General features: G+C 36.8%; 1 protein-coding gene across 4 annotated transcripts in view; it reads left to right on the top strand.

Annotated features, from left to right (window-relative positions):
• Window positions 1-27511, top strand: part of LOC150090305 (protocadherin-like wing polarity protein stan) — a 426116-nt gene that overhangs the window by 339724 nt on the left and 58881 nt on the right. For all 4 annotated transcript variants that reach the window (XM_090389794.1, XM_090389793.1, XM_090389795.1 and 1 more), the window contains 4 exons: window positions 13001-13067; window positions 21151-21217; window positions 21462-21541; window positions 25490-25658. In XM_090389794.1, the coding sequence (XP_090245920.1) occupies window positions 13001-13067; window positions 21151-21217; window positions 21462-21541; window positions 25490-25658 (383 nt within the window). The remainder of the gene's footprint in view (window positions 1-13000; window positions 13068-21150; window positions 21218-21461; window positions 21542-25489; window positions 25659-27511) is intronic.

Genomic DNA, 27511 nt, shown 5'->3' with positions numbered 1-27511 from the left:
TATTTGAGATCCCGGGATCCCAAACCCTAAGTACCGTGCATGGGTTGAAGGTTGAGAAGATGAAAGAAGATACTTGTTGACATTAGACTTGAATTTCTGTAGAGTGTAATTTTCAGGAAATACGTATGAAGAAAGGTTGCTCCAGGAAACAGAAGTTGAATGAATAAATGAGGAGGAGGAAAAGTTGGTTCTGCAGGTTTGAAGTTGAACAGTAAAAGGATGTTGATGGGCTTTAGTCCATGTTTGGACTGCTTTGGAAGAGAGAGCAGGAATTATAGAAGCCAATTCAGAAGAATACTACTCTTCTATAGTATCTATAGAAGAGGCATGCAGTAGAAACAAAACATCTATGAGACCGACAGTGGAGAGACGTTGTAAGAGATGTTTATTAATTAACCTAACTCCCCTCATTTGAATAGTCTAGAAGCCTGAAACAGGTTATGGGGGGCAATGCCCCAAATATGAGAACAATATTCATGGTAGGGCAGATTTTAAATTTGTACAGAGGGAACAGCTGTTTGGAAGAAAAGTAACACTGAGAGCAAAAGAGAAACCCAAGTTGCAGAGGAAGCAACGTTTGTAACGTGCTTATGCCAAGAGATATTAGAAATCAGGGTAATCCCCAATAGAGATATATGATCTTGCCTTTAAATCAGAGTGTCATTGAAGATAAGCATAGGAGCAGAAGAATCCTTTCTGCAAGATATAAGACAGGGGTGAGTTTTAGAAGGATTGAAATCAACCAAGTTATCTTTGCCCCACTGAAGAATTGTCTGGAGATCAGCATTTAAGGAATTGGTAGTGGATATTTGAGAAGCTGAAGCTGTTTGTGCAGAGCAAAGTTTCTTAAACTGGAATGTGAAATGAAATGTGCTGTCATCAGCAAAACTATGGATAAGATTTCTGGTCAATGGAAGAAGGTCACAAGTATACAAAATGAAAAGAGTGGGAGAAAGAACTGAACCTTGTGGAATGCCAGCATTAGTGGAAAAATTAGAAGACAGAGAGTGATCTACCATCACCTGCAGTGAGTGGTCAGAAGGAAACCTGAATACCTAATTACAAAAATCAGTTGGAAAACCTTAAGATGGAAGCTTATTTAGAAGACCTTTAGGCACCTCCGTAGCCAGGTGGGAAGGAGCAGCAGTGCGTAGCACAAGCTTCTTGATTAGACCGGGGGTTCGAGCCTGTCACCACCAAATATGGAGCATGCAGAAAGGTCAGGGAATGACCACCGCACCGGAGCAATATGGCCTTAGTTGCTAATGTTCCTAAAAAAAAAAAAAAAAAGAAGACCTTTAGCCAAACACATTCAAAAGCCTTTGAAATTTCAAAAGCAACTGCTTGAGTTTCACCAAACTTTTCTATTGAATTTGCTGGTAGGTGGGTAATATAAGCCATATCATCACTAGTGGATCGACACTGATGGAATCTATACTGGCAATCGTTGGTCAGATGGAATGTTTCTAGATAGTCTAAGATTTGGTGATTAATTGATTTCTCCATTACTTTAGAAAGATTGGAAGTAGTGCAATGGGATGATAATTGGATGGGAGGGATTTATCACCCTTATTAGGAACTGGCTAAATATGAGCAAATTTCTTTTGGAATAAGAAAGTGAAAAAAAAGGCAACACAGAACTGGAGTAAGTTCAAGACCACAGGTTTTGAGAACAAATGGAGAAATACCATCAGGACCTGGAGCTTTGTTAGCTTCAATATTGTTCAAAGCCCCTCTGACATGCTCTGACACAGGAGACATTGAATGGAGTGCACTGGGAATGATAGGAGGTTGTTTACCAAGAACATCAATACACGAGTTGGACGAAAAGTAGAATGCTAGCAGTTCAGCTTTATCTTTGGCCTAAGTGGCAAGAGAACCATCAAGTTTTGACAGAGTTGGGAATAGAGATGGTCAAAAGTTGCAGCCAATAGCTTTGGTAAGAGACCAGAATGCTCAACTACCATTTGGACAAGAAGCAGGTTTTCTTTTTTTTTTTTTTTTTTTTTTTTATGAGAACCCCAAACACGAGAGGTATTAGAACCTATAGTACTTAGTACCGTGCTTGGGTTGGAGGTTGAGAAGACGAAAGAAGATATTTGTTGATATTGGACTTGAACTTCTGTAGATTGTAGTTTTCAGGAAATACGTATGAAGGAAGGTTGTTCCAGAAAACGGCAGTTGAATGAATAAATGAGGAAGATGAAAAGTTGGTTCTGTGGGTTTGAAGTTGGACAGTAAATGGATGTTGGCTGGTGGCAGCACGTGTTCGGACTATTTTGAAAGAGAGAGCGGGAATTATAGAAGCCAATTCAGAAGAACAGTGCCCATGGAAGTATCTGTAGAAGAGGCATGCAGCAGAAACAGTGCGTCTATGAGAAAGCGAGTGGAGAGACTCTGTTAGAGATGAATCATTAATTAACCTAACTGCCCTCTTCTGAATGGAATCAAGAAGCCTGAGAGAGGTTTTGGGGGCACCACCCCAGATGTGGGAACAATATTCCATGGCAGGGCGGATTTGTGATTTATACAAAGTGAGCAGCTGTTTGGAAGAAAAGTAATGGCGAGAGCGAAAGAGAAAACCAAGTTTTTTAGATGCAGAGGAAGCAATATTTGTAATGTGCTTGTACCAAAAGAGATTAGAAGTCAGGGTAATCCCCAAAAGAGATATATCATTTTGCCTAGAAATCGGAGTGTCACTAAAGATAAGCATAGGAGCAGAAGAATCCTTTTTGCGAGATATAAGACAAGATTGAGTTTTAGAAGGGATGAAATCAACTAAGTTGTCTTTGCCCCACTGGAGAATTACCTGAAGATCAGCATTTAAGGAATTGGCAGCAGATTTTCAAGAACTTGAAGCTGATTGAGCTGGACAAGGTTTCTCAAAATGGAAAGTTGAATGCAACGTGCTATCATCGGCAAAACTATGGATAGGATTTCCAGTCAATGGAAGAAGGTCATTGATATACAAGAGGAAAAGAGTGGGGGAAAGAACTGAACCTTGGGGGACACCGGCATTAGTGGAGAAGTTAGAAGACAGAAAGCCATCTACCATCACCCTCACTGAGCGATCAGAGAGAAAACTGGATACCAATTACTAAAAACAGTTGGCAAACCATAAGATGGAAGCTTGTTTAGAAGATTTTTATGCCAAACACGATCAAAAGCCTTTGAGATGTCAAGAGCAACTACTTGTGTTTCACCGAACCTTTCCATTGAATTAGTCCATAAATGGGTAACATAAGCCAGAATATCACCAGTGGATCGACACTGACGGAATCCATACTGGCGATCGTTGATCAGATGGAAGGTTTCTAGGTAGTTTAAAAGTTGGCGGTTAATTGATTTCTCCATTACTTTAGAAAGAGTAGAAGTAATTGCAATGGGATGGTAATTGGATGGGAGGGATTTGTCACCCTTTTTAGGAACTGGCTGGATATGAGCAAATTTCCAAGCAGAAGGAAAAACACCTTTGGAATAAGAAAGTGAAAAAAGGCGGCAAAGAATAGGAGTAAGTTCAGGAGCACAGGTTTTGAGAACAAGTGGAGAAATACCATCAGGACCTGGAGCTTTCGTAGCATCAAGATTCATCAAAATCCTTCTGATATCCTTTTGACGGAAGACCACAGGAGGCATTGAATGGAGCGTGTTAGGAATGGTGGGAGGTGTTTTACCAAGGTCATTAATACATGAGCTGGAAGAAAAATGGGATGCTAGCAGGTCAGCTTTATCCTTGGCTGAAGTGACAACAGAACCATCTGGTTTGGACAGAGGTGGGAGCAGAGATGGGCAAATGTTGCAGCCAATAGCTTTGGCAAGAGACCAGAATGCTCGGCTACCATTAGGGCAAAAAGCAAGTTTTCTACTCTTAGCCTGTTCAAACTCTAGTTTGGACTGATTAATAACTGCTTTACAATTGTTGCGAGCTTTGGTGTAGGCAGAAAATGAAACTGAAGAATTAGAAACAAGCCAATTACGATATGCAACGTTCTTCTCTTGGACAGCCTTAGCACATTTATTGGAAAACCAAGGTTTAGATAAAGGACGAGATTTTAAAGTGGAGTGTGGGATAAAGGATTCCATTCCTGCAAGAATAATTTCACTGACACGATCTGAGCAAACGTTGACATCAGAAGTTTTGAAACAGTAATCAGACCAAGGAAAAGAAGAAAAGAAGTCTCGCAGGTCATCCCATTTTGCATTCTTGTAATGCCAAACAATACGAGGTTGGGAATAGCCATGAGATAAAGGTTCCATTGGAGAAGAGACAATCACCAAGTTGTGATCTGAAGTGCCTAAAGGACCTCTCACTTCAACCTTGTACTTAGAAGGGTTGTTTGTGAGAAAAAGATCAAGCGTATTGGCTGTATGATTAGGATTGTCTGGTATTCTTGTAGGTAAATGAACAATCTGTGCAAGGTCATTAGTAATTGCAAAAGCCTCAGCATCTCGACCTGCTGGGTCGGTGTGACTAGAAAACGGAAGCCAGCTGGAGTTGTGAACGTTAAAAATCACCAAGGAAAATTACCTCACTGTTAGGAAAGTTGGACTAGAGAAAGTCAAGTTGCAAAGAGAGGAAGTCAAAGAGCTCCAAGTGATTAGTGGAGTTGGGAGAACGGTAGAGACAACAGATGAATTTTACATAATGAGGTAGAGAGATTTTAAGCCAGAGAAGATCAAAGAGAGGAGATTCCAAATTGCCAAGTCTCTGACAGGGAATATCAGAACGGACATATGCACAAGTACCACCTTTGAGGCGAAAGGAATCATACAGCAAATGATTTGGACATCTGAGATGAGCAGTAGTTGAATCAACTGATAACTGAGATTCAGTCAGAAAAAGTACATGGGGTTTGGAAGACTGCAAGTGGAAATGGATATCGTTGAGATTGGAATTGAGACCACGTATATTTGTGAAATGAATTAGGAAGTCCTTGGGAGGTTTAGATCTTTTCGCAGATAAGCTTGCTCTATTATTTTGACAACTTCTTTTGTCATTCTACTTTTAGTATGTTCAAAATCTAGTTTGGGCTGATTAATAATTGCTTTACAATTGTTACAAGCTTCGGTGTAGTCCAATTGTGATATGCAACATACTTTATCTTGAACAGCCTTAGCACATTTATTGCAAAATCAAGGTTTAGATAAAGGACAACTTTTTAAGGTGGAATGTTGAATAAAGGATTTCTTCCTTACAAGAATAATTTCACTGACACGATCTGAGAAAATGTTGACTTCAGAAGACTTGAAACGGTAATCCAAACAAGGAAAAGAAGAAAAGAAATCTCGCAGATCATCCCATTTCGCATTCTTGTAATGCCAAACAACATAAGATTGAGAATGGCCACAAGAGAAAGGCTCCATTGAAGAAGATACCATCACCAAGTTGTGATCTGAGGTGCCTGCAGGACCACTCACCTGTGTACTTAGAAGGATTGTTTGTAAGTAAAAGATGCAAGCATGTTGCCTGCATGGTGAGGATTATCTAGTATTCTGGTATGTAAATTATCAATCTGTGCAAAGTCATTACTATTGCAAAAGGCTCAGAATCTCGACCAGCAGGGTCTGTGTAGCTAGAAAATGGAAGTCAGCTACAGTTGTGAACATTAGAATCGCCAAGGAAAAGTACCTCACTGTTAGGAAAGTTGGACCTTCTCACCTCTGTCAAAGAGAGGAAGTCAAAGAGTTCCTAGTGATTAGTGGAGTTTGGAGAATGATAGAGGCAGCAAATTACTAAGTCTCTGACAGGGAATATCAGAATGGACATATGCAGAATTATCACCTTTAAGCAAAAGGAATCATACAGAGAATAATTCAGACAGTTAAGATGAGCAGTAGTTGAATCAACCAATAACTGAGATTCTGTCAGAAAAAGTACATGGGATTTGGCAGATTGTAAGTGGAAATGGACATCATTGAGATTAGAACTGAGACCACGTATATTTGTGAAATGAATGAGGAAGTGTTTGGGAGGTTTAGATCTTTATGTTGATAAGTTTGTTCTATTAGTTTGATAATTTATGATGTATTCACTCATAAGAAAAGGTGCAGAGGACATGCTATGAAGTAAGGAAATTTTTGGATATGGCATACACATGACAAGAATATACCCAGTTCCTTGACATAACGTGGACTCGACAATGCCTCTCACATATATGCTACCCAGTTCCCTCCAGTCACTATCTGGCAGACTAGAGGCAGCAAGATTACACACTAGCTGATCAGGAAGCCTCCTAAAGAGTTACCAATAGGTTCAGTGTGACGGACTGTCTAGTGCCTGGCCTGTGAACACCATTTTAGAGTTGTACCCTCAAAATGTAAGGAAGATTGGATCTTGCCATGATGTCCATCATAACCTCAAAAGACATCAATCATGCTTCGTGATGAAAGAAATGAGAGGGTTGCTTTGAGCTTTGCTCTGGAGACTAAACATATGGGTTCCACCACTTCAAGCCTCCTCTAAGTAAAGTGGTGGTATTCCACTGGTTGATGAGTCATTTACCACCTATTAATGCCTGGTAATATAAAGGGGCAGCATTCATCTGCATAATGTGTGTGCCACTCCTCGACCTCTCCTTATGTTGGTTTGCATCTGGGTGGTCACTTCCAGTATGTTGGTGTCGTATTTCAGGACTTGCATGTGCAGGATTACTAACAGTCCCACCATTGCAAAGGTACAAGCAGAGGATTTGGCTGTCGTGGACTAATGGACTTCTCCGAACTTAGGTCCACTTGACATGAGTATCACTCGAATATCAGTTCCATCTGCATTTTAGACCAAAGTAGCAAACTTGGCACACCTGAGAGAATGTCTGTGACAGCCTCAAGGACCAAAAGCTTTGTCTTGTCTGACCAGTTTGATTGGATACTACGAGGTGGTCACAAAGGAACTGGATGCTAAAAATAATTTTGATATCATATACTTGGATTTCAGGAAAGCTATTGATACTATTTGCACATGGAAGACTGCTTTACAGATTGGAGCAGTATGGCATTAAGGGCATGTTACTGCAATGGATAAAGGGATGGTTGAATGGGAGATGGCAGAGTGTGCTAATAAATGGACACTGCTCTATGTGGACTAATGTTATTAGTGGAGTCTCCCAGGGTTCAGTGCTGGACCCATTGTTGTTTTGTGTATTTATCAATTATATTGATGAAGGTATATCAGGTGTAATGTCCAAGTTTGCAGATGATACAAAGGTTGGAGGGTTGTTAATGACACTAAACACAGTATGCTACTGCAACAGGATCTAGAAAAGTTAGGCAACTGAAGTTTAACATTGACAAATGCAAAGTACTGCATATAGGTAGCAGTAACCGAACAGAAATGTACCAACTCTATGGTACTACACCCAGGGTGGTGGAGAAGGAAAAAGACCTGGGGGTAATTGTGCAGTCAGATATGAAGTTCTCTGAGCAGTGCAGATGGGCTGTCAGAGCAGGGCATGGAGTTTTGTCAATGATATATATAGCAGGGGTGGCCAACAAGTTGATTGCGATCTACCAGTTGATTTCGGCTTTAATTTCGGTCGATCACGATGAATTTTAAATATATATAAAAAAATAGGTTAGTCAAAATCTAAATGTATTATTATTATGCACCACACTGCATGCGCTTATTACAATCTGTTGAACACGTGACTGCTCTTGTCACCGCGCAGCCGCTAGGCTTGTCTAGTGATAATTCAGGCAACCTTGTGCAGAGCATAGTGTATATGTCGAATTCTTATTTAGCTTACTTAATATTAATAACTGGACAGTGCCTGTGCATTAATTTTAAAATGATTTGATTTAAAATGAATACTACGAAAAAGAGTAAAATGTATCATTGTCATAAAGAGGAGGATCTAGAATACTTTTTTGTAATGATAAAAGAAAAATGTTATTTGATTTGCAATGCTTCCATGGCTATACCCAAAAAAATAAATTTAGAAAGGTACTTCAACCACTCCATAGTAAATACCAATCAGATTTTTTACCTAATAGTGACCTTAGAAAAAATAAATTAAAAGAAGTTAAATCCAGATTATTTGCACAACAAAATTTCTTCATAACACCTAATTTACAATCTAAAGCAGTAACTGTAGCATCATTTAAAGTGAGTCATTTTCTTGCAAAAAAATGCAAACCATTTTCTGATGATCAGTTCATCAAAGATGCATTTTTAGAAATAAAAGATTCTCTTTTTGAAAATTTTAAGAACAAAAAGGAAATTAATAGTGCTCTTCAAGATCTGCAATTATCTCAAAATACTGTGATGCGACACATCGAAAAAAATGTGAGCGGACGATTGTGTGCTCATATTGCTAATTGTGTGTCATTTTCTTTACAACTGGATGAATCTACAGACATCAGTGATACAGCTCAATTGCTTGTTTTTAACCGTATGCTTCTCGATGATTCTGCACTAGAGAAGAACTGCTGGGCATGGTTTCATTAAAAGAAAGAACTAGGTCTTTATATATTTAACGCATTCAAAAATTTTATTGAAAAATTAAATTACCACTATTTACGGATGTAGAGTTGCTAGAACGAGTACAGAGAAAGGCAACAAGATTGGTGAGAGGGACAAAGGGGTGTGCTTATGAAGAAAGACTTAAGTTCTGCAAGTTGTAGCATCTGGAGACTAGGCATCTGCGAGGTGATCTGATTGAAGTGTATAAGGCTTTGAATGGTTTGAGCAGGCTCAATGCTGACTGGATACTTCCGCTTGCTCAGACTAAGAACCTGGGTGGCATAGATTCAAATTGAGGAAAGACAGTTGTAGAATTAGATGTGTGGAAGTTTGCATTTAGCCAACGGGTAGTTGATTGCTGGAACAGACTTCCATCTGTTGTTGTGGAAGTTGATAGCTTAAATAAATTCAAGGCTGAACTAGACAAACATTTGGAGTGACTGGATGGGTGAAATGGGAAAGATTTTTTTTTTTTTTTTTTTTTTTTTTTGGCTAATGCTGTATAAGCTTGCTTTCTTGCATCATATGCCTCAACTAATGTTAATACAACAGCTGTATACAAGTTATTAATAAATCGAAACTCAGTTATGAGAAGACCTGGGGAAAGAAACTTGCCTCTTATTGAAATGTTAGTTGAGCATTATGGTCTCTTGCCACAGTAATCAGTGACAACTTCTGACCAACTTGACAACTCTGTTAGATCATTATGGTTCTATTGAATCTAAAGCAGTTGATTATTTTATGCTTGCCAATAATTCACAACCTGGTTAAGTTGTGAGCAATGTTAACTGAACTTTTTCTAACATTGATAGAACTCTTGGTAGCAGTGCAGTCCTTCTGAGTGTTGTTTTCAGAAGTGCTATTTTATGCAGTAATTAAGATATTTGGTTTGAATGTCTCAAAAAGATTTCAGAACTGCTTCTAAGAGTTCCACGAAGGTTGTTTTTTTTTAAATTAATGTCAATATTTGTTTAGTAAATTGACATTAAAGGAAGCAGATGATGAGCATGGCTGGTAAAAGTTGTTGAAAAGTTGCAGTGTTTGAGTTTGTGATGGAAAACTCTAGTATCAGTGTTCAGGAGGTTACTTCACATTTTTCCATATCAGTCAGTTCAGCCCACAGTTGAGCACAAGAAAAATCTGTATGTGGCAGGTACTTCCCAGTGTCACTGCAGACTAAATATAAGTAAGGGTGATGATATTTTAATTCACAGTGGCACATGACAGGGATCCAGAATTCATCTGAGAGGTTACAACAGTGGATCATTCATGGTTTCCATTCTGTTATCCAGAAGCAAATGCCAATCTGCTCCCAGTGGAAACATACAGACTGATCTCTACCAAAATTTTTTGGGGTGGATGGCAGAAAAAAGTTCTATATGTCATTTTCTGGGACTCACAAGGGATCATTTTGATTACCTGATATCAGAGGGTATGACAATTACTAGAGAATTTGCACTGGGGTCCCAAATAATAAATTTTTCCAGCTCCGCAACAGAACAGACTAGAAATATTTTCCTTGACATATAATAAATTGGTACAAAAAATTTCATGAAGGCTACATGCTGCATTATAGGCCAAGGGAGGGATCAAACCATATTCAAAACTGATCTTTAAAGCATTGCTGTCTTTTTTCTTAATGTCGCAATACTTTTTAGGGATGAGATGTTTTTTATCTTAAATGAAGGATATTCATAAAATTGTTAAGTGACCTACTATTATTCTGAAAACTAGCAGGATTAATTATTTGATCATCTTTGCTGGATATTTAGCCTTTTTTGAAATGATGGTGGTGTTATCTAGGGTTAGTCCTAGTCCTCCACACACCGTTTGCTTTTCTCTGTGTATGCTTAGTCAATTTCACCTTTCCCTTGTAGCACCCTAAAGACAGTCATAAGTTAATAATGAAAAGGTACACTTTGCCCTTGTGCCAAAAAAAACCCACAACAACCAACTACAACAACCTTGTAGCACCATGAAGTTGAGAACAACTCGTTGTTAATTTTGGCCCACATAATATTGCCCTCTCTGTGTGCTCCTAGAGCTTTCGTAAACATTCAACAACAGCAATAAAAGTGATTGTAATTATTTGTAAACTGCCCCATATGCATAAGAAGACACATACATTATTTACAAATTTGGCATTCAAATAAACAGCCACTTCCATGAAGAAAATTAATGGACAGAATTTTTTGAAGGCACTGCATATTTTGCATAAAGTGTGATTATCCATTAATGCTCCAGTACTTTTGGTAAAATAGTGTGTATGCTATTAAATAAACTTGATAATATTTTTAAAATATAATGAAACAATTTTTTTTCAAACTGGACACAAAATAAAAGAGGAGGGCCTTTCTTCAGATTGCTGCCAAAAGAAAGGTATGCTTGTCTATAGCACAATACAAAATGAATATGATTGACATATAAAGGGTACAGGGAAGAATGATCAGAGTCACTCACTGGAGTAGTTTACAAAATTAAAAAAAAAACAACACTTTTTAGACTTATTGCGTGAAAACTAATGCCCATACAATTCTGGCTTTTCTTATTTAAATCATGGGATATTTGTTTAACTATTATGGATAATAAAATATTGATTGGAAAACTACAATATATGAATAATGTAATATTTTTTCCAAGGTTCAGGGCTCTGGTTGTCATTGCCTCTTCACAAGGGCTTTTGGAATAGTTTGATTATTTGAAGTATAGTAAGTTACTTAAATCACTTATTGACCAAATATATGATGCATTAAATAAGATGACACAAAACAGTTATACAAAAATTTAATATTTAAACAATTTGACAAAACAATTTCCACACTGAATATTTGTATAGATCAAACTTGGCCAACCCGTGTGCCAGCCACATTATTTTTTGCGGCCCACCAGATGTTTTTTATGCTACTGACTACATCAGTAGGAAATCATTCACTAGCTGCACTAGGCATGATAAATAATGAGAAATATAATACTAGCTGTTCTTCTCCGAATCCTCACCGCTCCTTCCCTTCTTCAAACTGGAAACTCTGCAGATGGAAGTAATTGATTTACAGTGCAACAATGAATTAAAACACATTCACACCACAACATCAAAAATCAACTTTTACAACGTGTATGTGACAGCAGAAAAGTATCGCAAATTAAGATTCTTTACACAAAAAATTGTGAGCACCTTTGGATCCACATACGTTTGTGAAACTTTCTTTTCAAAAATGAAATTTGTTAAAAGTAAATCTCTAGCTTCAATAACAGATGAAAATCTGGAAAATCATTTAAGATGTGCAACTACCAATATCGAAGTAGATTTTAAAAAATTGAGCAATCGCAAAAAAAAAAAATATATCTCATTGATGTAGATATATAATAAAAATTAATGATAAAATAAATTTTTATGGCATTTGATTTTTTATTTTTAAAAGATTGTTTTATTTTATGTGTGGCCCGTGGAAAATTGTAGTTCGTCAAGGTGGCCCACAGAACTGTTTGGGTTGGCCAGGCCTGGTCTAGATAAACACTTTTGTCATTTAATTCATCACATTATTATTTTCTGTAGGTTGCAAAGACAAATATTCAGAAACATTTTGTAGCAGAAATGTTTTAAATGATGAGTGCTCTTATATTTTGTGACTTTATTGAAAGGTCATATGTAATCCTTTTAATTTATAAATTGTTTCCTTTAACTTTTTTATCTATACATGTTATTATTATTTTTTTTAAGTTACAAACTGCAGAAGGAGCCAAAATAAGATTCACAGTGATAAAGAAATATTGGTCATTGCTTTGTGACTTTTAATATCTTTATTGGCTTTGTCAAGATTTGTCACTTTCTTTTATATAAAGCAACTGAAGATACTCTGTCCAGTTCAACACATTAGAAGAATAACTGACAACCATAAATGGTGGTGGCGTCTTCTTTTCTGCCAATTCATATTACATCTCCAATCCTCTGGCAAATCTGAACATGGGAAACAGCATTCAGTGTTTTTATGAAAATGGCTCTGATCATTCTTGGGCAGCACACTAATAGTTCATGAACATGTTATTTCTTGCTGTGATTGTTGTTGTTTCCAGTTTATTAATTGTCTGATAAGGCCTTTTTTAATATATAATTAAATGCAGCTATTAGTTTAAAATGGACCCAAATTGGACTTTAATCATTCATCCCCTGTGCCCTTCATGTGATTACATCATGTTAAATTTTAGAAAAAAAAAAAGAACACATCTGAGTTGCTAGTAATAACTTGTACACCAACCCAGCATGTGAGTTATATAAAAATGTCCAGTCTACTATGTACTTGTTTTAAAATTATTTCCCCAGCCATACTTTTAAGTGCTTATGGGTACTGAACAAATTTTTCTTTTCATTTTCTAAGCCTGTTTTGTTATTATAACATTTAAAAAAGATAACCAAAAGTGTGCTGTTTTGTTATTGTAAAATTGAAAAAAATAAAAAAAAGTAAATTATTTTAATCTGTTGAAAGTTTTTAATATTTAAAATTTATTTGTTTATTGTAACTGAACTTTTTTTTTTTTTTTTGACAGGTGCCCCTGCAATTGTTGTTGGGTTAGCTGTTGGGGTTCGAGCTGATCAGTATGGAAATTATTTCTTGTATGTCATCTTATATTTCTTTGATCCTTCCATAACTTTTAATAAATTATTTTATTTTAATAATTGTTTAAATTGGTGGGTTGCAGAAGGAGGCCGAATACATTAGAATCATGGAATATGTTTAAAGCAATAATCATGGAAGCTGTAGATGCAGATATATACATATATACCATTAAGAAAATATAGCATGAGAAGGATGCTAGGATGGATGAATACTGAGCTGGCCAGTCTAATAGAGCAGAAAAAGATAGCATGGGTAAGTTACACAGCAGTGAAAAGTATTGGTATTGGTGTGGATGTTTAAGGGCCCAAGGGCAACTGATGCTAAAAGTACTGAAGCCTATAACAGCTACAAGTTGGTCTGTAATAGTACCACAGATAAAGTTAGGGAGGCCAAGGCTTAATATAAGAAGCACTGGCCAAGAGAACAAAGAATGGGGACAAGGAGTTTTTCACGTATGCGAGTAAAAAGAAGAAGAAAATGAATTAGATTGGAACCTTCTGTACTGGGTATGGGAAAGTCTTAGATAATCTATCTGATGTTTCTGATGAATTGAATAGGTATGTTGCATTGATCTTTACTGATAAAAGACTGTTCATGGTGAGGACAGGCTGTGTAAGTGAGACTGAGCCACATGAAATTAGGAATTTTGAAATTACAGGTGACTGTTTATTAGAAAATTTGAGCTTAAAGGCAAGTAAGGCTCCTAGAGTTGATGACATATACCCAATAATTTTGAGGGAGGCAAAGTGTATTGAACCACTGAGGTTATTTATGAGGGCATCTTTGGATTTGGGTGAGGTTCCTTTGGATTGGAGAAGTGCCTACAGTAGTAGGGAAAATTCTAGAGACAATCGTTAAGATTGCAATCTAGGGACATTTAGATAGAAATAGAATTCTGAAGGACAAGGGTTCAATATGATTTTGTTAAGGGAAAATCATGTTTAACTAACCTGGTCAGTTATTTTTATACAGTTACTCATGAGCTAGATTGACATAGTTTATTCGGATTTCAGCAAGGAGTTGTTGTTATTTGGTTTTTAGGAGCATTAGCAACTAAGGCCATATTGCTCCGGGGATATGCGGTGGTCATTCCCTGACCTTTCCACATCCTCCGTATTTGGTGGTTACGGGCTCGAACCCCGGTCTAATCAAGAAGCGTGTGCTACGCACTGCTGCTCCTGCCCACCTGGCTACGGAGGCGCCCTTTCAGCAAGGCTTTTGACTCGGTCTCTCATGAGAGGTTACTGTATAAGCTGGAAAATGTTGACATTACTGAAAAATTCTAAGATGGATTGCAGGGGGCTGAAGGGCAGAAGGCAGAGGGTTGTGATTAATGGATATTCTTCATATTTGTGTAATTAACTATATATATAATCAGAAGTGAGGTCCCTCAAGGATCTGTTCTTGGACCACTGTTGTTTCCAATTTTCATAAATGACATTGATAAAGGGCATGAGGTCAAAATTTGTAGATGATGTAAAGATTGGGAGAGTCAATGATCAGTGACAAACAGTGCTCCTTCAGGATTACTTAAACAGGTTTCAAGGATGGTCAGAAAAATGGCACCTATGTTTTAATGCAGCAAAATGTAAGCTTACATTTGGGGGATAGCAACCGCAGAATAACCCTAAAATTTGGCAGGATTGAATTAAAAACAGTAGAGGAAGAAAGGGAGCTGGGAGTTATGATATGTGCAGAGATGATGTTGTCTGAGCAATGTAAACAGGTGGCCAGGAAAGCCCATGGTGTCTTATCAATGAGTTATCAAACAATACCCTATAAAGATAGCGAGGTCATAATTCTGCTATATAAGTCAGTTGTAAGACTACATTTGGAGTGCTGTGTTCAGATATGGAGACCTCATTCAGCTTCTTGAAAGGATTCAAAGACTGGCAACTTGCATGGTAAGATCAGCAAAAGGGTGACGGTACGAGGAAATACTTTGTGGGCTATAGAGCTCGGCAAGCAGACACCTTAGAGGAGACCTGATTTAGGTTTAATTAAGGCTTTGAGAAGGGTTAGTAAAATGAATGAAGGCAGAATTTTCACTGTTATAAAGAATTCCAGAACTAGGGACCATAAATTCAAATTACAGGGGAAGAGGTTGTAATATATATATATATATATATATATATTTTTTTTTGCCAATGTAGCAAAAGCTTACAGCTTCCTTGCACTATATGCCTAATACTAATTAAATTCAAAACTGATTGAAATACAAATTTAATTGTAAAATGTTAATATAACCTTTGTTATGAAACATGTGATCAGTATAAATGTATTACTTTTTTTTTTTAACTATGACCTTCTGCAGTCAAAAGTTTAATGCTGCAAGGTTAATTTATTGGAATCCATTGGGATATTTGATTCACTGAGGTAAAGTGGGGGAGCATAACTTTTTAGAGATTTCATTGGAGTGATTGAGTTAATGGCTTGACACTATTTTATGAGGGTGAGTCAAATGAAAATGAGAATTATTTTTTCCAGTAACTAGTACCTTTTCCAGTAACTAGTACTTTACTAAAAAAAAAAAATCTTATCTGTACACCAGTTGATTATTTTTATGTCCTGCTCATAAAAGTCTTTTGTTTGCTGTTGGCACCATTTTTTGGCAGCCTCCTTCACATTGTCTGTAAAATCAGCATTCCGCTAGATTATTTTTCAGTCTTCCAAAAATATGAAAATCTCACAACTGCCAGTTCAGGCTGTACAGAGGATGCTCAATCATTCATCCATTCATCATTGTAGGATCTGGATGGTTGCTATAATGTGTTGATCCATGTTTTGTTATGCTTGAAAGCTTGAGACTCAGGAACCTACTTCACACAGACCTTCTTATGCTACAATCTGCAATGGATAACAGTGTAGGCAGAACACGACTGATATCCAGCTCTCTACTATCTGCCAAGGCAGCAATTCCTTTGGTGAAAATTGTGTCAGCTTGCCTTGAGCAAGGATCACTCTCAGCTCTTCTCTCCATATGGTAACAGTTTGCGAATATCCTAGTCAATTTCTACTGTAGAGGCACCTTCCATTATATGTAACTGAATAATGCAGCATTTCACTATCAGAGATGTGCTCACTACTCTAAATTCTACAGTATCCTGCTGCACATCACTCCCTGCATATGCAGACAGCCAACATGCCTTATTGTTCAACATAAACATTAGTACTAGTTCATAAATTTACCTGTGGTGGCATATAATTTAAATTTAGGAAACCAAAATTTCATTTTCATTTGGATTGACCTCATATCAGCATTAGCATTCGTAGAGACATGCGATGCAAGAAAGCATGCTTATGTAGCATCAACCAAAAAAAAAAAAAAAACCTCCCAATTCACCACTCCATTCGTTTCAAATGCCTGTCCAGCTCAGCCTTAAATTTATTTAGGCTACCAACTTCCACAACAAAAGATGAAAGTCTGTTCCACATTCAACTACCCGCTGGCCAAAGGCAAATTTCAGCACATCGATTCTCCAACAGTCTTTCCTCAATTTGAATGTATGCGCCCTCAAGTTCTTAATCTGAGCAAAAGGAAGAATCTCTTCAGAATTCAGCTTGCTCATCCCATTCAAGGCCTTATACACCTCAATCAGATCACCTCGCAGGTCCCTACTCTCCAGGCACTGCAATTTACAAAACTTAAGCCTTTCTTGGTAAGAGCACTCCTTTGTTCCCCTCACCAATCTTGTTGCCCTTCTTTGTAGTTGTTCTAGCAACTCTACATCCTTTCTAAAATGAGGCCTCGAGACCTGTACACAGTACTCTAGGTGTGGCCTGACCATTGCCTTGTATAATGGGATAATCACCTTCCAGTCCCTGCTAGAAAAATTCCTATATATCATTGACAAGACTCCATGACCTGCCCTGGCAGCCTATCTGCACTGCTCAGCGAACTTCATATTTGACTGCACAATTACCCCCAGGTCTTTTTCACTTTCCACTTCCCTGAGTGTAGTAGCTCACAGTTGGTACGTTTCTCTTGGGTTATTGCTACCCATATGGAGTACTTTGCATTTGTCAATGATAAACTTCAGTTGCCATTTCTCAGCCCATTTTCCCAACTTATCTAGATCCAGTTGGAGTAGCATAATGTCTTTACCGTCATTAACACCCCTGCCAACCTTTGTATCATCTGCAAACTTGGGCATTAAGCCTGATATACCTTCATCAATATCATTGATAAATATACAAAACAACAGTGGGCCCAACACCAAACCCTGGGGAACTCCACTAATAACATTTGTCCACGAAGACAGTGTTCATTGATTACCACTCTCTGTCATCTCCCACTCAACCATCCCTTTATCCATTGTAGCAACTTCCCCTTAATGTCATAGCTCTCCAATTTGTACAGCAGTCTTCCATGAGCAACAGTATCAAAAGCTTTCCAGAAATCCAAGTATATGATATCAAAATTATTTATGGCATTCAGTTCCTTTGTGACCACATCATAGTATCCAATCAAATTGGTCAGACAGTCCTCCCTTTAACAAACCGAAGCTGTGTCTTAACAATTACTGCAGTCTTGTCTAGATGATCCTACAATGTTTCTTTAACTAGTGATTCCATTATTTTCCCCGGAACACAAGTTAAACTAATCTTGTGTCACTTTTTGAACCCCCTTTGTGAATTGGTGACACATTTGCACACCTTCAGTCCATGGGGACCTCTCCTGAGTCCAAGGAAGCTCTCATAACTATGGCTAGGGATTTGCTTATTCCTTTGCTGCCTCCTTTAATATAACTGGATAGATCCCATCCATCCCAGGTGCCTTTTTTATGTTTAACTTCAACAATTTCTGCTCCAATTTGCTCTGAGTTGTTACAAAATCACTTAGCTCCCTGTTAGAGTTTGATAAACTTTTGGCACTTCTCTCATTGAATAACTCCTCATGTGTGAATATAGATGCAAAATACTCTTTCAGTTTATCAGCTACCTGAGCATGATCTTCAATAGTCAACCCATCTATGTTAAGTGGTCCAGTCTGATTCATCCCTTTCTTTCTGGAGTTTACATAAGTAAAGAACTCTTTGCTGTTTTTCTTTGCATCCTTTGCCAAAGATTTCTTGTAATCTGCCTTCGCCTGCCTAACCTCCTTTGTGGCTTGATTACAAACTAGCTTATATCTGCCATAGGCTTCTTTATCACCCAATACTTTATATGCATCCCATACATTCTTCTTCTCTGCCACATGTCTAATTGGTTCATCTAACATACATCAGGCCTAACCCTTGAACAGTATTTCTTAGTTGGAATGAAAAGCCTAGTAGTCTCCAAAATTAAGTTCCTGAAGGCTTCCTATTAAGGATTTGACATTGGCAACATCGTCAGTTGACCCCACTGTATAGAATTTAAAAACTGCCTGAGATCCCTGTAGTCACCTTTACGAAAGCAAAAGCCCTTCCCTTTAGCCTTGATGGTAGTTACATCTTTAAGTTATTCCCACATCAGTACATCATTATCACTCTCACCCAGTGGTTCCTTTATCTGTGAATTCTTAATGCATGAATAATCACTGCTAATAATCAGATTAAGAGTATTACTCCCTCTGGTTGCCTCTCGGATATGTTGCTGTAGAAAACAGTCATCCAGTAAATCCACAGAAGTCTTGCTAGTGTACAAGTGACCAACACAAAGATCGTGTCCCTCTGTATAAGGCAATGGTCAGGCCACGCCTTGAGTATTGTGTACAGGCCTGGAGGCCTCATTTTAGGAAGGATGTAGATTTGCTTGAGCGTGTACAGAGAAGGGCAACAAGATTGGTGAGGGGAATGAAGGGATCCTCTTACCAAGAGAGGCTTAAGTTCTGCAAATTGCAGTGGCTGGAGACTAGGCACCTGCACGGTGATCTGATTGAGGTGTATAAGGCCTTGAATGGGTTGAGCACGCTGAATTCTAATGGGATCCTTCCACTTGTTCAGATTACGAACCTAAGGGGGCATAAATTCAAATTAAGAAAAGACAGATGTAGAATAGATGTGCGGAAATTTGCTTTTAGCCAGCAGGTGGTTAACTGCTGGAACAAATTTCCATCTCTCGTTGTGGAAGTTGATAGGTTGAATAAATTTAAGGAAGAACTGGACATGCATTTGGAGGGAATGGTGTGATTTTTTTTTGGCTGATGCTGCATAAGCTCATACACTTGCTTTCTTGCATCACATGCCACTACTACTACTACTACTACTATTGTCAATATCTGTAAAGTTAAAATCCCCCATTATAAGACATTCTGATTTACTGGCCCACTCTATTTCTCTGCACAATTGCTCATTATACTCATCAGATTCATAAGCCTATATCACACACCTACTCTTCTTTTTACTTTCCCAGTGCTTATGTCACACCAAACAGACTCAACATTGCATTGTCCACTAACATCAATTGGATGCACTTCCTTAGGTTTTATGTTTCCTAACTAACAGCATAACCCCTCCCTCCTCCCTTCCTGTCCTGTCTATCCTTTCTGTACACATTGTACTCCCCAAACTCCAATTCTGCACTGCTTATGTTTGTGTGACACCATTTCTCTGATATCACAACAATATTTGCCTTTGACTTCACTAGCACTTCAAGCTCATCAAATTTATTAACTATATTCCTAGCATTGGTGTACATGGAAGTATACATGCACCTGTTTCTACTCTTAGTTACCCTAACACAGCCCATGTATTTACTTGTTCCACTATGACTTCTGGCAGTCCTGGAAATCTCCATTGCCTTGTTTTCCAGGCTGCTACTCATTCTAATAGAAGTAGTGCAAGAATCACCTTTGCCTCTGCTTGTTGTTGTTGTTGTTGGTGTAGAGGTTTTTCGGCACAAGGCCAACTGAGGCCAAAATGTGCCTATTCAAATATTTGGAATGGTACTTTGCCTCTGCCTGCAGCCACTCTTAACCTTTTAGTCTGTGTATTTCCCCCCCCCCCAAGCTAGCAGTTTTCTGACCCATCCAACACTGCCTCTATAGCATCAGTAAATATTCTTGCACCCTTTCTATTTAAGTGTACCCCATCCCTGTAGAAGCAGTTTCCCCTGTCAACAAGACCAGACCAGGCTGAAAAAAATTCTATCCCTTGAGCTTTACGCAATCTCTCCAGGGCCGAATTAATTGACCAGGCTCTCATCATATACTCCCTCCTATCATGTCTGGGCAGAATTGCAGACACTTTTGCATTCAACCCTAACTCACAACTTTTTTTCAACATTGACCTGTACTTGTTGAGTAAATCTGCAGATCTCTTACTCTTAATGTCATTAGTTCCAATGTGTACAATGATATCACCTTTTGTGCCCTTAAAAGTTGATATCTGCTCTACAGCATCATCAACCTTTGTCCCTGGCAGATATACCCTGGTCATGTTCCACCTATCCTTCTTTCATAGTATATTCTCTGTCTTCCTGACAATAGCGTCACCAACAATAACTAGTTCCTGTGGGACCAGCACATTCTGCCTTGGAGATTGCCTCTGTGTTGCCTGATGCGCAGGAGTCAGCTCTGCCATTGAGCTGGGCAGCTGACAGCTTGATGGGCCCCTCGTATTAATTTCTTCAAGGGCATTTACCCTACACTTCAAGCTCTCATAGACGCACATCAGAATGCCGAGTTGGCACCTAATTTCTTGACACTCTAGATGCCTAGCACACACACACACAATGGCATCTGTACATATATATAGTTAATTAGTAATATAATTGAGTGTAAAGTTAAATTAATCAAGATTAAATTTTGAAACAGTTGGACTAATGCTGTTGCAAGGCATTTTTGACATTTATTTTAATATCAGTGCCTATTGGAAACAAGATAGTTTTTTTTACCCCAATAGAAAGTATTCATTTATTGTATAGTGTCCACCATAATGAGGAGTGAAATCTCAGAAAGAGGATGTTAAGTCACAGATTTGGTTAACTGAATCTATCTGCTATACCTGCATATAATAGGAAAACCCAGTGAAAATCACTTACCTGTACTTATAATAATGGACTGTTAATGTGGATTACTTTGTTTTTAGAAGTTTTGTGTAGTAATTTGAGCATTATAAAAAAGTTTGTTTGTTTACTTGAACATTCTCATTTTAGTTGCTGGTTATCTATCTATGAGAGTGTTGTATGGAGTTTGGTTGGGCCCATCTGTTTTGTTGTTGTGGTAAGTCTTTTCTCCAAGTTTCTTACTTTCTTTAACTTTATCACTTAGTTAGTATGAATTGAATATTTGAATTTACTTCATATTTTGAATAGTTTTCAGCTCTGCATTACTTTCATTTTTATTACATTAAGTGTACTTGATAAAAGTTTTTAGTTTTGGCAGTGCTATTTACTATAAATTCCTATTTTTTTTAACCCATAACACTAAATTAAATTCCTTTTTTCATGTTTTATGTAATTTTCAGCTGAATTTAGGAGTATTTGCAATGGCTATAAGAGCAAGTGTTCAAATAAAAGACACAGTTATGGACTTCGGAAATCTCAGGTATTCCATGGTTTCTTTTGTATTAATAACATTTGATGGAATTAAAAATATAAAATGCATTAGCCAAAAAAGAAAAAAACAAAAAAAAATGCTTATTTTGATTTGTGATTTATATTAACAATTTGATGTAGTTAAAACTTAAAAATTCAACCTTCGAGAATATTCTTGTAAAGTAGGTGGTCTTAGAATCGTATTCATCTTAAAACTGGTTTAATAACATGAAAATTCACAAAATTATGACTTGAAATAAGTTGGGGTTCATTAGCCTTTCTTGCTATGATTGCTATTCTTCCATTCCATGGTAAAAAAAAAAAAAAAAAAACCTCGTTCTTGAATCCTGTCTTGTTGGAAAGAACTACTATGGGCTTTTTTGGACTTTTAATTTTTTTTTTTTTTTTTTTTCGCCATATGGCTGAACAAGCCTGTATAATGAAGGTTGTATGATATTTTTGGATCCTGGAAACTCAGGTTCATCGTCTCACAAACAGCAAACCAAACTTAGAATACACTAAATTTATAGATAAAATATACTGGAACTTTCTGTGTTGTTAGTTGTCTTGGGACTTATTCTAAACAACCAATTGCATCCCTTACTTGCAGAGTATGTAAAGTTAATGATAGATCATTGTGAAATTTTGAAATATGTACACAAAGGGTGAATATAGAATTACGAATGCATGTTTTTTTTTTTTTTTTTAAACACCACACTGCACTGAAAGAAAGAATATTTGGTAGGCACTTAACAAAAGTACACATCATACTTCCTGAAACATTCATATCTTCTCTGCAGCTAGCACTTTCTCAAGGGTGTGAATTTTATAAAATAAGATTCCAAAAATCTGAATAACATTGAATGGAAATTATATAAAGAATATCTCTTCCAGAGTTTTACTTGTCAAGAACCACAAGGCCTCTAGTGAACAGAAAAGCCCCAAAGGACATGGCATTTCAGTAACTCCAAAATCCTGCCATAGGCCTGAGATTTAGTGGCTGTAGTTTTGTACTATTAATCCTGGTATTACAATGTAATTACCAAGTCAAGAATCAAAGAATAACCATGAGTATACTAAGGGTCTTGTACTCTCATATGCAAGGTCAGAAACACTGCAACTGTATACTGGAAGTGACCCCCCCCCATGTGTGAAACTGCATAACAGTATTTGGGGTATGGTATCTATATCAAACAGAGGAAACACTCTGACCTTCTGTGTCACCAGGCAATGCTAGGTGGTGCATGGCTCTCATCATCATTGCATTACCACCACTTTGGTTATTGGAGGCTTTAAGTGGTGGGGAAGATAATACTTTCTTAATGAAATGGTTGTAGCAAAAATAAATTTTTAATCAGAATCATTGTGAGGAAGGTAAAAAATGCTAAAGAATAAATAAAATGAATAAAAAAAAACCTGTGCTAATGATTATAGAATCTGGAATTCCTTTGAAACCATTTAAATAGAATATTTAGAATATTCTATCTAAATGCTTGTTTCTGAGGAACCTTTCTTTTGAAAGTCAGATGTGTTGTTGTTTTCAGGAGCATTAGCAACCAAGGCCATATTGCTCCGGGGATATGCAGTGGTCATTCACTCACCTTTCCGCATCCTCCGTATTTGGTGGGCACGGGCTCGAACCCCGGTCTAATCAAGAAGCGTGTGCTACGCTTGAAAGTCAGATACTCTTCACAGGTGAAGCCACTTTTGCACAAGACAGAATAATTCACATAGCATCCATTACCAAGCAGAGAAAGTCCTTATACTGTAATGGCAAGGGTGTAGCAAAACACATTTTCTATTAGCATCTGGTGTGGTATTGTTGGTGACCAGTTGATCAGCCTTTGTGTTCTTTTACTGTGATTGATTACCAACACCACTAACCGTACCACCACTCTTTAGAATACACTTTACCTAGGTTGCTGAAAGATGTGCCATTCAGAACTAGAGTTCAAGTGTGATTTATGCACAATGGAGCACCTGCACATTTCAACCAACAGCGAAGATCCATCTCAATGCTTGTGGCAGACTGGTTGAGGTGGCCTCAGACTGTTGCTTATTCACTACAGTCACCAGGTATGAACCCACCGGATTATTTTCTGTAGGGTCATTTAAAGAGCTTAATGTATGCAACAGCCATTCTGAACCAAACTGAACTTCAGCAATAAGTTTAAGCTGCCTGTGAAACCATTCAGACTATGGGCAGGAGCTTTTCAACATGATCGTTATTGTGATGAGTGAAATGCCACCTCATGGATGCCACTTTGATCAGTTGCAAAATAGTTTATATGCATTTCTTCAAAATAGAGGCTTCCAATTAAAATTGATTAAAACACATTTTTTTAAATGCAATGATTTATTTATTGACTCTTGTAATGCTCAGAAACCCTACATCCAGAGCATTCAATATACTCAATTAATTGCTTACAGGTGGCTTTACATTTCTGAATCCACCTTGGGATTCTGTTAACAGGTCAGCACAAAAATGAATGGGTCTGTCTTCAGTCATATATGAAAGGAAATTGTGTGGAAAGAAAGTTTCCTTTCATCTCTTTCTGAAGCTAGTCCTATTCATTTTTGCTTTGACTTGTTAACAGAATCCCAAAGAGGATTCAGAAATATTATCTATAATTAAGCAGTTATTTTAGTATATTGAATGTTCTGGTTGTAGGATTTCTCACTATTGACGAGTCAATAAATAAATAAATTGTTGCCTTTAAAAGTTTTTTTTTAAGTTTTAATTTTAACTAATAATTCCTATTCACATCTTTCACTCAACACCTTAGAAAGTGTTTTCAACCATATGTTTATATTAATTTTTTTCCCCTTATTATGGACCTTACAATACATCTAACGCAGTATAGTTTAGGGCTAAAGCCTTAGGTTACGTAAATAGTTTAACTAGTTTAACTAATGTACAAGTTAGTGCATTTACATCATTTCTGTACATAGCCAACTACATAAGTAGTTATAAATTGGCATCATCAAGTATATCTCATATTGTGAATACCTTCACAACGAGTTGCCATGGTATTGCACTACCTCGAATAAGTAATGCTTCACCATAGAAGAAGACTATTGTTACTTATTCTCAGCAGATAGCATCACCCATACGACACCATTTTTGGGGGTTATTGGCTCCTCATCATTGGGTGGGCAGGTACCCTGGTGTTGCAATGATGACAACCCAGTTGCAAAGTATAAATTCACAATATGAGAGATGCCTGATGGTGTGGAGTAATTTAGATTATGGTATAGTTTAGGGCTAAAGCCTCAGGTTATGTAAATAGTTTTAACTAATGTACAAGTTAGTGCATTTGCATCATTTCTGTACAGAGCCAACTACATAAGTAGTTATAAATTTGCATCATTTACATTAGCATCATTGGCATCATTAACATTAGCACCATTGGCATCATTAACTCCACGCCATCAGGCATCTCTCATATTGTGGATTTATACTTCACAACTGGGTTGTCATCATTGCAATATCAAGGTACCTGCCCACCCACTGATGAGGAGCCAATAAGCTCCAAAACGGTGGCATATGGGTGATGGTATCTGCTGAGAATAAGTAACAGTAGTCCTCTCCTATGGTGAAGCATTACTTATTCGAGGTAGTGCAATACCATGGCAACTCATTGTGAAGGTATTCACAATATGAGATATACTTAATGATGCCAATTTATAACTACTTATGTAGTTGGCTATGTACAGAAATGATGCAAATGCACTAACTTGTACATTAACACATCTAACATTATTTTTTGCAACATGATCCTTAATATCCTGTGTATATAACTTTTTTCTGTTACATTTAACAGATTATCATTCTCAAGAAGGGAGAAATATTTTAGGCACAGAGCAGCACCATTGTAATTAAAAATATAATTTGAATTTTCTACCATTGTATTTTTATAATTTCATTGTAATGTTTTGCACCTTTTATCCCTTTTAGGACTCTTCTGTGGTTAGGAATAGTGCTCCTTCCAATCTTGGGTGCTACTTGGGTATTAGCTATCTTATCTGTCAATGAATCTCTAGAGGTGCTTCATTATATCTTTTCCCTCTTCTGTTTGCTTACTGGCATCTACATATTTTTGGGTTACTGTGTCATTAATAAAAAAGTAAGTGAAAATTTTAAAATTGTAATAAATTCTAATTAAAATTTAAAATAGGGATGAAAGTGAACCAAACTCTGTGTTATGAATGTAAATATAAATATTTTTAAATACAACAATTACATATGCAAGTGACAAAAAAGTTGGTCATAGACTAGAAGATACTTGCAAAATAGCGAATATTGGTTACAGAAAGAGAAAACACAGTTTTCTTGATATATAAATCACAGTGTTATTTAGTTGAAATGCTGGAGATTTTCTAACATCCCTAAAATGTGGGTGTTGGACGGTATGATGAATATACTGCTGTGGATGAAAAAAAAAAAAAGAAATGTTTGGTGCTTTTGAATATTTTTCAGAAATACATAGAAGAATTACTGATTAAATATTTCTGGAAAATCAAAAAGTGAGTTCTCCAATGTTTTTACTTTGAAAGTTAGTAAGATAATGAAAAGAAATTGTATATTTACAAAGTGATATGGTCTGTTTTTAAACATAATCAGCTTGAACATGTAAACATTTTTTTCAAGATTTGATAAGTTTTTCTAAATCCTGTCTTAGGATAGTTTAACAGCATTGTTACAGCACTGATTTAACCTCATTATTGTTGAGATGTTTTCCTACAAGATATCACTTAAGATGATTGAAATCTGAAAGTGTTAAATCAGGACTATGATGGATTCTGTTAAGAACACCAGCCAGGCTGTTGTCAGTGCACAATATGTGGCCACGTATATTATGCAAGATGATGACCCCATCATCAAACAGTTGTGGTTTTCCTTTTCTTCTTCTTCTTCTTCTTCTTCTTGTGGCATTTCTGAATGCCTATGGAGTTATAAAATATGTTTCAGCATTAACAGTCTAGCTGTTTCTGGGAAATTAATCAAGAGAAGTTCCTTGTTACAAAACATTGTGCACTTTTCCTGTGGAAATGTGTTTGAACTTCACCATTCACTATTTGCCTTCAAATCATAAGAAATGGATGATTCCTTGCAGTTCTTTTGTTTAAGTTTTCAGTGAAGTTGGTCATTTCTAATAAATCATTATAATTATATCTGAAAGAAAGTCATTTGCAGTGGGATGTAATATTTTCCTTTCAAGCAGCTTCTTTGGTAAATTTTTTCTCTAAGGTAGAGATTTATTTATGGGTACAAAAAATAAATAAATAATAAAATACCAAACTAACTTGAAATGGTAAAAAATTGTGGGAATATGGTTTGTTCAAACAGAATGCTCACTCTTCATTAAATTTAATAAGTACTTTGATCTGCACAAATATCATGTAGAAGAAACATGAGTTCAGATTTTGTGTGCTACTTAATCTTTATCATTGTACATGACAAAGAACAACAAAGTCAAACCAATGAATTTTTGAGATTAATTTATTAATCTCTAATTTAATCAATTAATTAATTTAATTAATTTTCAAATTTTTTCAATTAATTTTAATTAATTTATTTAATCTCTAGTTAACCAGCCTTTCCAGAAAATGTAAAATGGAAAGGCTGTTACAGATTAATAAGCTTATCCTCATAATTTATTTCACTGATGTGAAGCTGATACACCCTACCTTGAAACATTTACTATACAGTTTTTATTCAGTTTAATTATCTACATTTAATTTGAAATGTTAAATTTAGCATAGGGCAACTATTATTCTTTATCAAAGCTTAGTCGCTTCTCATGTGTTGTTGCCTCCAGCTGTTATCAGCAATTTCACAAACACGTGAGCCAACCCTTAAGTACACCCATTTATTGAGATTTAATCATAACAACCCTGCCTTTACTACTCTGACCTCAATGTCTCAAATATAATAATAAATAAATATTATGCATGCAGTATTTTGGGAAATTAATTC

Source organism: Mastigoproctus giganteus, chromosome 2 (assembly GCF_048544385.1).
Source record: "Mastigoproctus giganteus isolate SK-2022 chromosome 2, ASM4854438v1, whole genome shotgun sequence".
NCBI classification, from domain to species: Eukaryota; Metazoa; Arthropoda; class Arachnida; order Uropygi; family Thelyphonidae; genus Mastigoproctus; species Mastigoproctus giganteus.
This window is presented reverse-complemented; position numbering and strand designations above follow the sequence as displayed.